The sequence below is a fragment of the Solanum dulcamara genome, chromosome 6, assembly GCF_947179165.1.
Source record: "Solanum dulcamara chromosome 6, daSolDulc1.2, whole genome shotgun sequence".
Lineage (NCBI taxonomy): Eukaryota > Viridiplantae > Streptophyta > Magnoliopsida > Solanales > Solanaceae > Solanum > Solanum dulcamara.
Genome location: NC_077242.1, coordinates 5566150 through 5580657, shown reverse-complemented (window position 1 = coordinate 5580657; position 14508 = coordinate 5566150). Strand labels below are relative to the sequence as shown.

At 34.0% G+C, this 14508-nt stretch overlaps 3 protein-coding genes, 1 long non-coding RNA gene and 1 other non-coding gene across 5 annotated transcripts; 1 reads left to right on the top strand and 4 right to left on the bottom strand.

Annotated features, from left to right (window-relative positions):
* Positions 1-1722: 1722 nt before the first annotated feature.
* Positions 1723-2291, bottom strand: LOC129893426 (putative zinc finger A20 and AN1 domain-containing stress-associated protein 8). Its single transcript, XM_055968954.1, has one exon. The coding sequence runs from the start codon at positions 2216-2218 to the stop codon at positions 1790-1792; it is 429 nt and encodes a 142-aa protein (XP_055824929.1). The 5' UTR covers positions 2219-2291; the 3' UTR covers positions 1723-1789.
* Positions 2292-6131: 3840 nt separating this feature from the next.
* On the bottom strand, positions 6132-6654 carry LOC129893376 (uncharacterized). Its single transcript, XR_008767429.1, has 2 exons — positions 6413-6654; positions 6132-6310 (listed from the first exon to the last, which is right to left on the bottom strand). It is a non-coding gene; the product is annotated as an uncharacterized LOC129893376 (long non-coding RNA).
* A 743-nt stretch (positions 6655-7397) lies between these two features.
* TRNAT-AGU (transfer RNA threonine (anticodon AGU)) lies at positions 7398-7471 on the top strand. The gene has a single exon. It is a non-coding gene; the product is annotated as a tRNA-Thr (tRNA).
* Positions 7472-7830: 359 nt separating this feature from the next.
* On the bottom strand, positions 7831-10648 carry LOC129892134 (trihelix transcription factor ASIL2-like). The gene is made up of 2 exons (XM_055967686.1): positions 9316-10648; positions 7831-8206 (listed from the first exon to the last, which is right to left on the bottom strand). Coding segments are annotated over exons 1-2 (1218 nt in total). The 5' UTR covers positions 10533-10648; the 3' UTR covers positions 7831-8205.
* Positions 10649-11783: 1135 nt separating this feature from the next.
* On the bottom strand, positions 11784-14012 carry LOC129892315 (protein PATRONUS 2-like). The gene is made up of 5 exons (XM_055967879.1): positions 13944-14012; positions 13279-13371; positions 12911-13192; positions 12469-12512; positions 11784-12356 (listed from the first exon to the last, which is right to left on the bottom strand). The coding sequence occupies exons 2-5, from the start codon at positions 13343-13345 to the stop codon at positions 12168-12170; spliced, it is 582 nt and encodes a 193-aa protein (XP_055823854.1). The 5' UTR covers positions 13346-13371; positions 13944-14012; the 3' UTR covers positions 11784-12167.
* Positions 14013-14508: the final 496 nt, after the last annotated feature.

The window sequence follows — 14508 nt, the reverse complement described above, 5'->3', positions numbered from 1 at the left end:
TAAGCAAATGGTATGGATCATCCCGAGGCTACATGTATTTCTCTCCCAAGTCGTTACGGAGGGTCCTATAAAGATTTTGCTAGAAAATTGACTGAAAAATATATCACCAAAAATTCATGAGCTAACACACATGAAAAAGTGAGAAAATAGCCTAATTCCTTTTGAGTGGTCCCAAAATGCTAAGAAAATAGCTTGGATCATACTAAGACTACATGTATTATTCTCCCTAGTCATTATAGAGAGTCTTATAAAGGTTTTGGAAAAAATATTGATCGACAGTCATATCACCAAAAAATTCATGGGTTAACAAATACGAAAAACTAAGAAAATCGCCTAATTCCTATTGAGTGGGCGTTAAATGCTAAAAAATAGTGTGGATCATCCTGAGGCTACAAGTATTGTTCCCCCAAGTCGTTACGGAGAGTCTTGTAAAAATTTTGTAAAAAAATTAACCGAAAGTCATATCATCAAAGAAATCATGGTCTTAACACGCATAAAAAACTTAAGAAAATCGTTTAATAAGTGCCCCCTAAATGCTAAGAAAATGACGTGGATCATCTTGAGGCTATGTATTGTTCTCCTAGGTTTTTACGAAGGGTCCTGTAAATATTTTACAAAAAAATTAATCAAAAATCATATCACCAAAAAAATCATTGGCTAACACACGAAAAATAGATAAAATCGTCTAATTCTTGTTGCATGACCCCTAAATGCTAAGAAAATTGTGTAGATCATCCCAGGCTACACCTACTGTTCCCCCAAGTCGTTACAAAGGGTCTTGTAAGGGTTTTGCAAAAAAATTGACCTAAAGTCATATCACCAAAAAAACCACGAGCTAACACACTCCAAAAACTAAAAAAAATCGTCTAATTCATGTTGAGTGGCCTCTAAATGCTAAGAAAATTGTGTGTTTCATTCCGAGACTACACATACTATTTCCCCAAGTCGTTATGAATGGTCCTGTAAATATTTTGCAAGAAAATTAATCAAAAGTCATATCACTAAAAAATTCATGGGCTAACACACACGAAAAACTAAGAAAATCGCTTAATTTATGCTGAGTGGCTGATACATGATTAAAAATGGCGTGGATCATTCCGAGGCTACACGTATTGTCCTCCAGATCATTACGGAGGATCCTATAAAGATTTTTTATAAAAAAAAATGATCGAAAAGAAAAATATAACAAATATTTTGGAACGAAGAGTTATATGCATAAAATAACCATATGTGCTCTTTTGTTTTGACAATTATCAACCTAATAGTAATAGTTTCTATATCTTTAAATTTTACCTTGATTCATACCATTTCCATGAACATTGAGTTTTCATTGTTGTCAGTAAATCATAACTTTTAGTTTACTGAAAAGATAGAGGATATTCTAATGCTATATAGTGTTTAATTTCCTGAAAAATTATACCATGATATATAATTTAAAGTCGAAGGAGAATCTTATTTTATTATTTCTCGCCCTTCCGAAATTAACCAAATTTACATTAACGATAGCAACAACACTCAGACCTCCTTTCGTCGGAAAATTATACTGTGTAGCTAGATAAAAATATTTTTTATGTATATATATTATATATTGATACTCCTTAACTTTTACGCCATTTAGTTTCTTTATATTTTGACACTCCTTAATAGAAATTCTGACTCCGCGCCACTGACGAGAACATATCAATTTGGGATGGTATAAGCAATTTTATTGAGAGATACAAATTGAAATTTGATTCTACAAAGATAAGATAAAATTTGAAAGAAAATCCAAACAATTACAATAATGTCCTTAGATCCTAGTCTCGAGTTTATCAGCTTTGCATAGAGGATTTTCCTTAGCCAAAGTCACACGACCAGTAGACTTGAAATTGAAAGTGCATTCATGTTCTTCAGGATACCTATGAACCCTACAAAACATTCCTTGATCACATCGACAACTAAACCCTATTAATCCCACTTTCTTCTTGCAAATCATGCATCTCTGCTTAATCTTCATCGTCGAACTAACGTTCTCAGTCGTTGTACCTTGAGAATCATCATCATGAATAGTAAGAGAAGATATGTTGTCAGATAAAGCCGCTACAATCTTGGCTTCTTCTTCCTTGAGAAAAGCTTTGTAGCATTGAGAACAAAGGTTGTGATTGCTTGAGGTTCCATAAAAACCACAACCCCTTGTTGCACATAGAATTGGATTTTCTGCTTTGCCACAAGAAATCATCTTCCTTTAATTTGATTTATCACTTTCTTGCACAAATATTTTGATTATTTCTTTTGAGGAGAGCAAATTGTTGAAGGTGTCTTAGTTGATGAGTGTTGCTCCTCCCTGTGATGACAATATATAGAGAGAGGACATACTATTCCTAATGGAAGTCAAATTAGGAAATTAAGTAGCGGCTGTTGTTTCTTTTTCCTATTCCGTTTTGGTTTTGGTTTGGGTTTGGGAATATGTTATTCCAATTTCCATAGATAGATTTTCATTATTATTTATCACTTTTAACATATCGAGAAAATATAATTTTCACTTTTCTAAATAAGCATGTCAAGTCGAAAGGTGACAAATAAAAAAGTGAACAAGTAAGTTTAAATTCAAATATCAAATTTATTTATTAAAATAAAATTATTATTATTATTATTAATATTATTATTATTATTGTTATTGTTATTGTTATTATTATTAAAGATTATTATTATTATTGATATCATATCTTTATTTTTATTTAATATTTAAATCAAATGTAATCAAATATATTTTATAACAACTTAAGGATAAGTTTATGAAATAGTCTATTATGGATTTTTATAAATACGTATTTCTGTAAGTTATTATTGAACATAAATCGTATCTTTAATTTTTTTAATTAAACTGTATTTTTTAAAAATTTAAATTTAAATATATTTAACATTCAAATTAAATATATTTATTATATTTGAAAAAAAAATTATGAAATAGTAAAAGTTCTAAAAGTAAGAGTTCATTTAGGACTCTTTTATTGTTTATTTTTATTTTTAAATTAATTTTTTTTTCTTCCTTTCAAAAATCTAATGTATTTTCAAATTCAAATATTATTTATCTTTCAATTCAAATTTTTTATTACAGTATTTATTATTAACTTTGTTTTAAAATTGTCAAGTGACTTTTCAATAGCTTGTCACTTGGTTTAACCACATTGTAAACTACTCTCATTTATTATATATATATAAATATAAATAGGATATTTTGCACGTGTTTATAAATAAGGATAAATATAACTTGCATAAATGAAAAATGAATTCAAATTTAAATTGCATACAAATTTTTGTTGAGACGTCTGTGACGAGAAAAGCACTATAGATAAATCATAAATGAGATCAATTCTAGTGTACCCAATATGAAGCACCTGACTTTTTATGCTATTACAAACATGCAAAAAATATAGGGATAATTATAGTAGATAGTCATTTGGTCATTTTAATTATCACAAAAATGGTTATTTGATATATATTTACCTATATTTGGTGTATATTTCATGTATAGAGTATATCATAATGTATATTCACTGTATACCTCATGTATAAGTAATTTATATTGTATAGTCAGTGTATACTTTTATGATTTTTGGCAAGTTATATTATATAGTCATTATATATTTTCTATAATTTTAACTATTTTTTATGTAAATAAAACATGCTATATTTATTATAAACTAATTAATTTATTATATATATTTGAAATTGTCCCAAAAAATAATCATGTTCTATATCAAGCTCAGGACTGAAGCAGCAAGCATTGATTCTACTCTACACCAGGTAACTAAGACAAACGAACATGAAATGAAATAGCTCTCATTGGTGTAAACCAGTTTTGCAAGCTATCGTTTAGGGAAAAATTAGTATTGTCATGGATGCAATAACATGTTTATATTAGACAGATGCATTCTTTTCCAAGGCGGTTACGAGGTCCTGTAAATATTTTATAAAAAAATTGACCCAAAGTCATATCAACGAAAAATTTATGGGCTAACAAACACGAAAAATTGAGAAAATCGCCTAATTCATGTTGAGTGGACCCAAATGCTAAGAAAATGATGTGGATCATTCCGAGGCTACATGTACTATTTCCTCAAATCGTTAAAGAGGGTCCTATAAAGGTTTCGCAAGAAAAACGAGTCGAAAGCAATATCACCAAAAAATTCATTGACTAGCACACACGAAAAACTGAGAAAAACGTCTAATTTCAGTTGAATGGCTCCTAAATGCTAAGAAAAATGGTGTGGATCATCCCGAGACTACACCTACTGTTCCCTCAGGTCGTTGCGGAGGGTCTGTTAAAGGTTTTGCAAAAAAAGTGATCAAAATTCATATATATATCACCAAAAAATTCACGGGATAACACACACGAAAAACTGAGAAAATTGCCTAATTCTGATTGAGTGACCCTTAAATGCTAAGAAAATGATGTGGATCATTCCGAGGCTACACGTACCATTTTCCCAAGTCATTACGGAGGGTCCTGAAAAAGTTTTGTAAAAAAATTGACCGAAAGCGATATCACCAAAAAAAAATGGGCTAACACATACGAAAAATTGAGAAAATCGTCTAATTCTTGTAGAGTGGACCATAAATGCTAAGTATATGGCGTAGATCATCCCGAGACTACATGTACTGTTCTCCCAAGTCGTTATGGAGGGTCCTATAAAGATTTTGCTAGAGAATTGACCGAAAGTCATATTACCAAAAATTCATGGGCTAACACACACCAAAAATTGAGAAAATAGCCTTATTACTTTTGAGTGGCCCCAAAATGCCTAAGAAGTTAGTGTGGATCATACCAAAACTACATGTATTGTTCTCCCTAGTCGTTACAGAGGATCTTACAAAGGTTTTGGCAAAAAAATTGACCGACAATCATATCACCAAAAAAATCATGGTCTAACACACACGAAAAACTGAGAAAATTGTCTAATTCCTATTGAAAGACCTCTAAATGCTAAAAAAATAATGGGGATCATCCCGAGGCTACAATTATTGTTTTCCCAAATCGTTAAGGAGGGTCTTGTAAAATAATTGACCGAAAGTCATATCACCAAAGAAATCATGAGCTAACACGCATGAAATACTGAGAAAATCACGTAATTCTTGTTAAGTGGCTCCTAAATGCTAAGAATACGGCGTGGATCATCTTGAGGCTATATGTATTATTCTCATAGGTCGTTACGGAGGGTCCTGTAAAGATTTTACAAAAAAATTAATCAAAAGTCATATCACCAAAAAAAATCATTGACTAACACACGAAAAAATAGATAAAATCGCTTAATTCCTGTTGAATGCCCCTAAATGCTAAAAGATGGCGTGGATCATCCCCAGAATACACGTACTATTCCCCTAGGTCGTTACTAAGAGTCTTGTAAAGGTTTTGTAAAAAAAATTAACCTAAAGTCATATCATCAAAAAAATCATGGGCTAACACACTCGAAAAACTAAGAAAATCGTCTAATTATTGTTGAGTGGCCTCTAAATGCTAAGAAAATGACGTGTATCATCCTGGGACTACACATACTATTCCCTCAAGTCATTATGGATGGTTCTGTAAATATTTTGCAAAAAAATTAATCGAAATTCATATCACCAAAAAATTCATGAGCATTAACACAAAAAAAACTGAAAAAATTGCCTAATTTATGTCGAGCAGCTGCTAAATGCTAAGAAAATGGCGTAGATCATTCCGAGGCTACATGTATTATCCTCAGATCATACGGAAGATCCTGTAAAGATTTTGCAAAAAAATTGATAGGAAAGAGAAATACGACAAATATTTTGGAACGAAGAGTTATATATTCATAAAAATAACCATATGTGCTCTTTTGTTTTGACAATTATCAACTTTACCTTGATTCATACCATTTACATGAACATTGAGTTTCCATTGTTGTAAGTAAATCATAACTTTTAGTTTACTGAAAAGATAGAGGATATTCTAATGCTACATAGTGTTTTCTTGAAAAATGATACCATAATATATAATTTAAAGTCGAAGGAGAATCTTATTTTATTATTTCTCCCTCTTAAGAAATTAGCCAAATTTACATTAACGATAGCAACAACATATCAATTAGGGATGGTAAAGCATTTTTATAGAGAGATACAAATTGAAATTTGATTCTACAAAGATAAGATAAAATTTGAAAGCAAATCCAAACAATTACAATAATGTCCTTAGATCCTAGTCTCGAGTTTATCAGCTTTGCATAGAGGATTTTCCTTAGCCAAAGTCATACGACCAGTAGACTTGAAATTGAAAGTGCATTCATGTTCTTCAGGATACCTATGAACCCTACAAAACATTAATTCCTTGATCACATCGACAACTAAACCTTGCAAATCATGCATCTCTACTTAATCTTCATCGTCGAACTAACGTTCTCAGTCGTTGTACCTTGAAAATCATCATCATGAATAGTAAGAGAAGATATGTTGTCGGATAAAGCCGCTATAATCTTGGCTTCTTCTTCCTTGAGAAAAGCTTTGTAGCATTGAGAACAAAGGTTGTGATTGCTTGAGGTTCCATAAAAACCACAACCCTTTGTTGCACATAGAATTGGACTTTCTTCTTTGCCACAACAAGTCATCTTAATTCCTTTAATTTGATTTATCACTTTCTTGCACAAATATTTTGATTATTTCTTTTGATGAGAGAAAATTGTTGAAGGTGTCTTAGTTGATGAGTGTTGCTCCTGTTTTTTGGTGTAGGTATAAATAGGGAGAAAATTGGTATTCCGAATGAATATCAAATTAGGACTTCCCTAATTTTGATTGGCTAACTTGGTTTTAGAGGTTGTTCTCTCTTTCCTCTTTTGATTTGGTTTTGGTTTTGGGAATATTAAAGATTTTTCCTACAAAAGAAAGGAGTTGTCAAATATGGGAAATTTGAATTTTTTGTAAGAAAAAGAAAAAATTCAATTATGATAAGAAAGTTGGGGCAAACACATAATAAAATTTTGATTAAAAGTTTGGATATAAAATCTTTCATATTTTTGAAATAAAATTTATATATTTAGAAACTAAATAAAAAAAATAAAAAAGTTACATGTCAGATAACAATTCAAAATATTTTAAAAAGCATATAAAACATTGCAATCAAAGAAAAACATGCAGAAGGTTAGGTTAGTAATCCAAGACATTCAAAATACGTTCGAGGTTTGATTCTCAAGGACTTCTTTATTACTTCTTCTTTTTTTTTCAAATGCGTGAAAATTCTGATACGCCGTCGAAGAAAAAAGAATTACTTCCAAGAGTATGTGTTTAAAGAAGATGAGAATTGTAAGTTATTTTTAAGCTGGTACTGTATACCTGCCAACAATGACAACTACTACTAGTTATTAATATAGTATATATTACTACAGATATTCAACAAACAAACTGCTCTCGTAGCTCAGTTGGTTAGAGCACCCGTTTAGTAAGCGGGAGGTCTTGAGTTCGACTCTCAACGAGAGCAGAGAAAACATTGTGCTTCAATATTTTTGTGTGTGTTTGCCTTTTCTTTCACCTGAGCATCATTAACAATAGCATTCCAAAATGAAAAGAAAACTTCATTTAAAGGTCGCTCTCTTGGGTCAGTGACAAAATGCATTATTGTCATATCATATGGCAACATAGATAGTGACCAAGCCTGAGAAAAGTTGTCCATGAGAATTAAAGTTGATGGGTCGCTTACAACAACAATCCACCAAAAAAAAAGCCAGAAACAAAAGTTCAAATGATGAAGGAGAATCCATGTTTTAATATGTTCGGCATTATGAAAATATTTATATTTTTTGCTATCCAAAAAGAAGACAAATTACGGTCACAATCCAATGTACTAAAGTTTAAACCTTCATGCATCTATGTAGTGCACAGATAGTCATCAAAACAGCTTGAAGCTTAGAATAATATATAACTAGGAACACGGTAAAGTCTCAAGTCAACATTTTCACCTAGCTGGAGTGCAAAAAACATGTAATCTAGAGAAAAGTTACAAAATTACTCCAGATTTTTAAGCAGCTAGATACAAGTTCTTGAGCAACGACCAAGCGTGGAACTAACATCTCTGATTCATCTTCAAGGTAGCAGATTGGTTATGTATGAAGACGCTAATCAAAATATATATATATATATATATATATATAGCTTCCAAAAAAGATCAGGATAAGATTATAGAGCATGCCACCACTCTCCATCTACAAGAAATTATCTGATCATCAAGAACACAGAGTAATTAGCTGACCACCATTCAAAAGGAGAGTAAAGACACCAGAAATGGCAAAAACATTAGTCTCTTATGCACAACTTCATAGGTAATGTTTTATAGCTCATTCAGAAGTGCCCATCTGCAGTTTTAACGTAACAGCTAGTTTAACGTAGACATGACTCAGAAAGATAACCACAAATCTGTTCCTCAAATATTTGCCTCAATTCATAGTGAGTGAGTTTACTGTTTACATGAGTAACTTTTATAAGATATCGCAGAAAATGAATAGATCTGCATCAACTCTCACCGAGACATAATTAAGATTTATTCAGCAAAGACAGTCAAGTTCACAACCACAGGAGAAGCCCCAATTCCAATCTCTTTGGTTAGCCGAAGCCCTTCCAATCATTGTCAACTTCACTCCATTGTTTCTAGCACAATTAAAGATTGAAGGGAAGCCACTAGCTCCTAGGATTCCTTAATTTCCCTGCGCCTTAAGATTCTTTCAGGTTTGATTGAACATGAAAAAGTTTTCCACAAAATTGCATGTCCAAGGGAGAGTTATCATAATGGAGAAACAAGATTTGAGGTAAACTAACTCAACGAGCCAAATTCCCCCCCCCCCCCCCCCCCTCAAAAACTCCAAACCAAGAAGGATAAAGTAAAAGTAGGGAACCTCAGAAAACCAGATACAATGAATTAACAGCTGCTAGAGGATCATACCATCAATACTCAATAATTGACAAATCTAACAAAGATGGTATATCAACTAACAATGACACTTAAAAAAGAAAGGTACTCGTATTTCTCGAAAGTAAAATGCAAAGTTAATACCTATCAACAATGCCTCAATCCCAGACGAAGTTGGTATATCAATCCCAAACTAGATTGGAGGTTAATGCCCTCCTTCAATATTCAAAGACTACACAAATAGATACCTATTGTGTTACTTGTACTCTCCAAAAATGATGCTGGACCCTCCAAAAATACAGTACTTTTGGAGTATCTCGGCATTTTCGGATTGTTATAGCAACATAGGATACATACACAGGCACTTATATGAATCTAAATCACATAGAATGAAGAAAAAAAAACAAAAAAGAGTCACTCACCATCTTCTGAACTGCGTTTTAGAGCGTTTAAGCTTTTCAAGGTGCACTTGTGACTCCATAATCAGTTTCATTCTCTGTATCTCCAGGTCCTTTGCAAATTGCATTCTTTGCTTCTCTAACTCCACCATTTGTCTCTGTTTTGCCTTTTCTACTCTTTCATATATCTCTGAAAACCTTCCTATTGACTCAGCTAGCATCTTATAGCCCTCTACCAAACCCCCACTCCTCTTTTTCTTGCTTCTACAAGCAGCAATGGCCATAGCTGATGCTGCCACACTCGATGTCTCCGATTCCTCCTTTTCATCGTCTGAATCATCAGACGCAGCCGCTGCTGCTGCTGCCATGGCCGAGAAATTTCTCCGGGAAACCGTGTAGTCCATGGCTGCAGCTGGGCGCTTCGATCGGGGACAAACTGGTATGCCCAACAGGGTCGGAGGAAGCACCGGTGGAGTTCTCCATTGAAGAGGTGGCATTTCAGGCGGTGGCGTTCTCCATTGAAGAGGTGACGTTTCCGGCGGTGGCGGTCTCCATTGAAGAGGTGACGTTACCGGCGTTGGCGTTGTTCTCCGTTGAGGAGGTAACGTTGCCGCCGCCGCCGCCGGCGGCGGAACTTTAACGGTGACACCAATGAGGACGTTGAGGCTGCTGAAGAAAGGCCACGTGGAGATATAACGGCCGGGGTATTGAGACACTTTAGTCCTCTCAATCTTATACTTCTTCTTCAAGGTATCAATGCGGTTTTTGCACTGTATATCCGTACGATACTGCTTTTTGGTATGGCCGTGCAGTGCGTTTACCGCATCGGCGACTTCCTCCCAGTGCTGGTGCCTGAGATTTCCCCGATTAAGCTCCACATACCTGGAACCCCATGCCTCTATCAACGTATGAGTCGCTGCCTCTGACCAGCAATCTTCTCGAGCTGGAAAAACTGGTGTCCGAGCTGACACCGACGCAGGCGTAAGCGTTGGAGGTGGAGGCAGTGCTAGTAGCTTGTTGTCCGTACAAGGTGGCGGAGACCTCGACGGCGACGGTGACTGCGACTGAGACGGCGAGTTGTTATTGGAGAAGGGAGGAGCTATGTGGTCGTCGTCGGACATGGTGCCGGAAGGTGAGAAGGCGTCAACGTCGGCGGCGGAGGAATGAGAAATAGTGGAGGAATTAGGGTTAGCAGAAGCGATCGGTGAGGGGTTATCAGTATGGTTGTGTCGACGGAACATTGGGCGCCGACGAAGGTTGGGTGTAGGGGTATGTAAGGGGCTGTTTGGATTTTGCGTTCGCTATATTTATTTTGGAGGGAAAGAGAGAACAATTTTATAATTTTGTGGGGATAACAATTCAAACTTTCACTAGGAAAAATAAAAAATAAAATTCGCTTGCACCAATTTATTTATTTTACGTACATGTTTTTACGTTCACTTAATCATATAGTACTTGAGTAGTAGTAGTAATAATATTACATTCGTTTAATCCTACAGTGCTTGATTAGAGATCATTTGGTGATGTATTAGAAAAAATAATATATACATTAATTAATGACATAAGTATTTTACGTACAACTCAATAATATATGTATTAGTAATACAAAGGGTAATACATGCATTAATTAATTAATGACATAAGTATTCCTCAAATCTTTCTCAAGATATTTTCCATTGTAGAAGTTATACATTACATTTTATTTTCAATACGTCAAATCAAAAATAATCATAGCACAACTAATGCATACATTAATAATACACTATATTAAGCATTATTCTTATATACCATACCAAACGATCCCTTAGAACGATTTGTTTTGATGTATAAAGTAAATAATTTTAGTATGAGTTTAGAGCATAAATGATAACCCATTTTGTCTCAATTTATGTGGTGTTATTTCATTAGATATAAAATTTAACAAAGAAAGAGAAGACTTTTGAAATTTATGATATAAAACAAACCGTAGACGTATTTATATGATGATTTATATTCTTTTTGAGACAAATTAAAAAAAAAGTTTATGAGAATGAAACTTTTGGATGTTGGGGGTGTACTTTGAATGCCTTTTTTCCATGTTGCTCAAAGGATTCAAAATTTATATAGATACAAAGCACAAAAATAATAATTCTATTTATCATATAATTTTTTAACGAAAGGGCTGAGTGAATAACCTTCTTCCGCTTGGGAGAGAGTATATTATTTGGTTGCGTAACAATTTTATTATAATAGAACGACGTTTGGTTGCATGAATATATGACAATATAAGTAGTAGTAGTAGTAATACAGAGATTAAAATTTCAAAATGACAAAATTATCTTTCTCGCTTCAGACCGAAATTGTACTACGTAATACAGAGAGACCTAAAATGTCTTTTTGTTTCCTACGTCTAACATGCAGAACCACATTTCATATGTATAAAGTTTTAATCAAATGTACGTTTGTTATTCAAAAAATTACATACAACAAATCAAAAATCTAACACAAAATAATCTGTAGAATTAATTCATGTATAATTAGTCGTGGAATCAATCACCAATGCTTTGATAACGTAGGTTGCCTGCATTACACCCACCTTGGGCTTCCCCGGACCATGCGGTGAACACAAAAAGGTTCATGCATTAGGTACAAACCAGAACAAATAATCATGAATTCACACACTACTAGTAAAATGTCATTTCTGATTACAAACTTACAACCCCCAAGCATATAATCAATTCCCTTGCATTAACCCAAACTAATTTCAGACAGTTGGTGAAAAGCTGAAAGATTAAATATACTTCACAACAGTTGGATCACTAGTGCCAAATTTAGAATTGTTAATTACCTAATATGTCATTGACCAAATAGAGTAGCTCACTGTCACTGGCCATTTTTCAGCAACCTTTTTCTTCCTTGAGCGTAAATTCAACTGGCTCAAATGCCCATTCGAAAGGAGAGGAGGGTGGAGAATCCCTCTTCTTTGGAGAAGATGGATCCCATAAAGATCTCAACCAAGAGAACTCTGACATAGGCAATTCTTCTGGGACAGGGTAGCAGTGTGGATTGTCGATTCCTTTACCATCCTGCAGAGCCAAAAAAATAGCCGTATGAGATCACTACAACACTTTCAGATTTTTTTCTTCCAGACCATACTTATGCATAAGGAAATGCAGAATAATGAAGTACTAGACTCACCATTCCCATCTCTGTTTTTGGGATGTCAATTGGAGAAGCTGAATCTGCAGCAGGAAAAATGTGCTTTAAGGTTTTTATCAAGTAGCTAATTGGATACAATCCATGATAAATGTAGAGCAAAATATGTATAAAGTAAAATAGCCACGACTATCATGGTGCACCAATGCAATACTAATTTTCAGAATCCAAGAACTATATTTTTTTCCAAATAATGGGAGCAATCACAATCCAAACAAAAGACATTGTAAAGAAATAAAACCTATCCAAGTAATATCAATAACAATTTGTTGCTAGAAAACCATAACAATGATTAAGGCTGTGTTACTAGTCTCATTGAATCGATTTCAGTAGGTGAACCATTTTGTTAACAGACTGAACATCCAAATTCATCGAACCAACTTTTTGGAACAGAATTGACATCCCAAAAGAGACAAGAAATTACCACAACCAGGCAGAACCAAATCCATGAAATGATTTCGAGTCATTCCTGATTTTTGTGCCTCGACACATTTTTTGTGATCATGTTGAAATGTCTCCTCTGCTATGTTAAGCTCACTTGGAACTTTAACCTCCTTCTGTGAACTTTTTTTCTTTGCTGCTTCTTCAGGAAGGGCAGTTGATTTGTTCGTGATGTCATTGAGGGCATTACGACTTTTAAGCCCTGTAGTACCTTTCTTAACAGCTTCTGGTTTACCACTCTTTGATTTCCCAGTTATCACACCCTCTACAAATAATAAATGGAAAAAAAACAGTAAGCTTAGCTTCACCGTTTATCAAATCTTCCAGATAGACAGGTAAATTAGATAGTACTTTTGAAGTCTATGTCCGAGTTTTCATCTTGAAAGATTAGAGGCCTCTGAATGAGATGCTTTGCCATGATTACAATTCTCAATCAAATTATGCCTGCAGCATTATATCACAATCAGAACACAGAAATATTCAGTAAACAACTTAAAACTAACATTTGCTTTCGAAGGGCTAATAACTCGCAATATGGAATCAAAAGGTTCCATTTTTAAGGCCTTAACGTCTTTGTCCCCTTCTTCCATAATATTATTAGTTCTCAAAATTTGACTATGATGCAAAAGGTAGATAAGTACATTCAACAACTTAAGATCTGTTTTTCTTTTATAGACGTGACGCCCATGCTAACTAGCACAAATACAGGTTAATTCCGTACTTCAAGGCTTAGACAGATGGGAAGAAATCATCTAGTGGTTTGTGTCGGCTGGATTTAAACCTGAGACCTCGTGATTCTTGTCCCATTTCATTGAAAAACTTGAATTAAAATATATCAATCGGAGAAACAACGTGGAAGAGAACCATTATCACAAGGAAAGCAAAGAAGAATTGCATATTTCATCTGCCCCAAAGTAGAACATATTCAAGTAGAAATTAAAAGGAAACCGATTCATAAATGGAAGCTAACAAACACTAGTAATTACTGGAGAAGAAGACGTATAGAGGAAACTTACAACTCGATTTCGCCGGAGAATGGTGTCAATAAGGGCAAGGGCGGGAGATGAACACAGTTCGAATTTGGGAAATTTCCAGTGGGAAAATGAACCCGACTTTTAACTGGAAGTTAAAGCCCAAGAGTCCTTTGGGCCTCATTTACTAAATTAGAATTAGGCCCAAAAAACGAAGAAATAGGTTTAGGGAGTCACGTTGGGCCATTTGCACTTTTGCTCCTATTTTGTGTTGGTCTTAAATTTTGAAAAAACTACTTAATCACACAAATATTTTTATCATATTTACTAATTCTCCCTATAGTTTAAAATAATTATGTATTATCTCACTAATTAATAAATTTCTACCATATTTCAAGTTAAATACACCTAGATACATGTTTTTTGCTACGAGATACGCTGAAAGAAGGGGAGAGGCGAGTAAGAACGAGAGAGAGGCGAGCAAGAATGAAAGAGAGGCGAGCAATTTTTGTCTATGTATTCCAGATACATACGAAACACATTAGATGCATGTATCTGACACTAAATACATGTATCTAAAATATTGAATATGCGAGTGAGATTTGTCTAT

What these genes read in the sequence shown, in the direction of transcription:
- LOC129893426 (XM_055968954.1), bottom strand. Translation starts at nt 2,218, where the DNA reads ATGATTTCTTGTGGCAAAGCAGAAAATCCAATTCTATGTGCAACAAGG.
- LOC129892134 (XM_055967686.1), bottom strand. Translation starts at nt 10,532, where the DNA reads ATGTTCCGTCGACACAACCATACTGATAACCCCTCACCGATCGCTTCT.
- LOC129892315 (XM_055967879.1), bottom strand. Translation starts at nt 13,345, where the DNA reads ATGGCAAAGCATCTCATTCAGAGGCCTCTAATCTTTCAAGATGAAAAC. An exon ending in CTCGGACATAGACTTCAAAA is followed by an intron (nt 13,193 to 13,278) that starts GTACTATCTAAT and finishes TATTATTTGTAG; the next exon opens with AGGGTGTGATAACTGGGAAA. An exon ending in CAAAAACAGAGATGGGAATG is followed by an intron (nt 12,357 to 12,468) that starts GTGAGTCTAGTA and finishes TTGGCTCTGCAG; the next exon opens with GATGGTAAAGGAATCGACAA.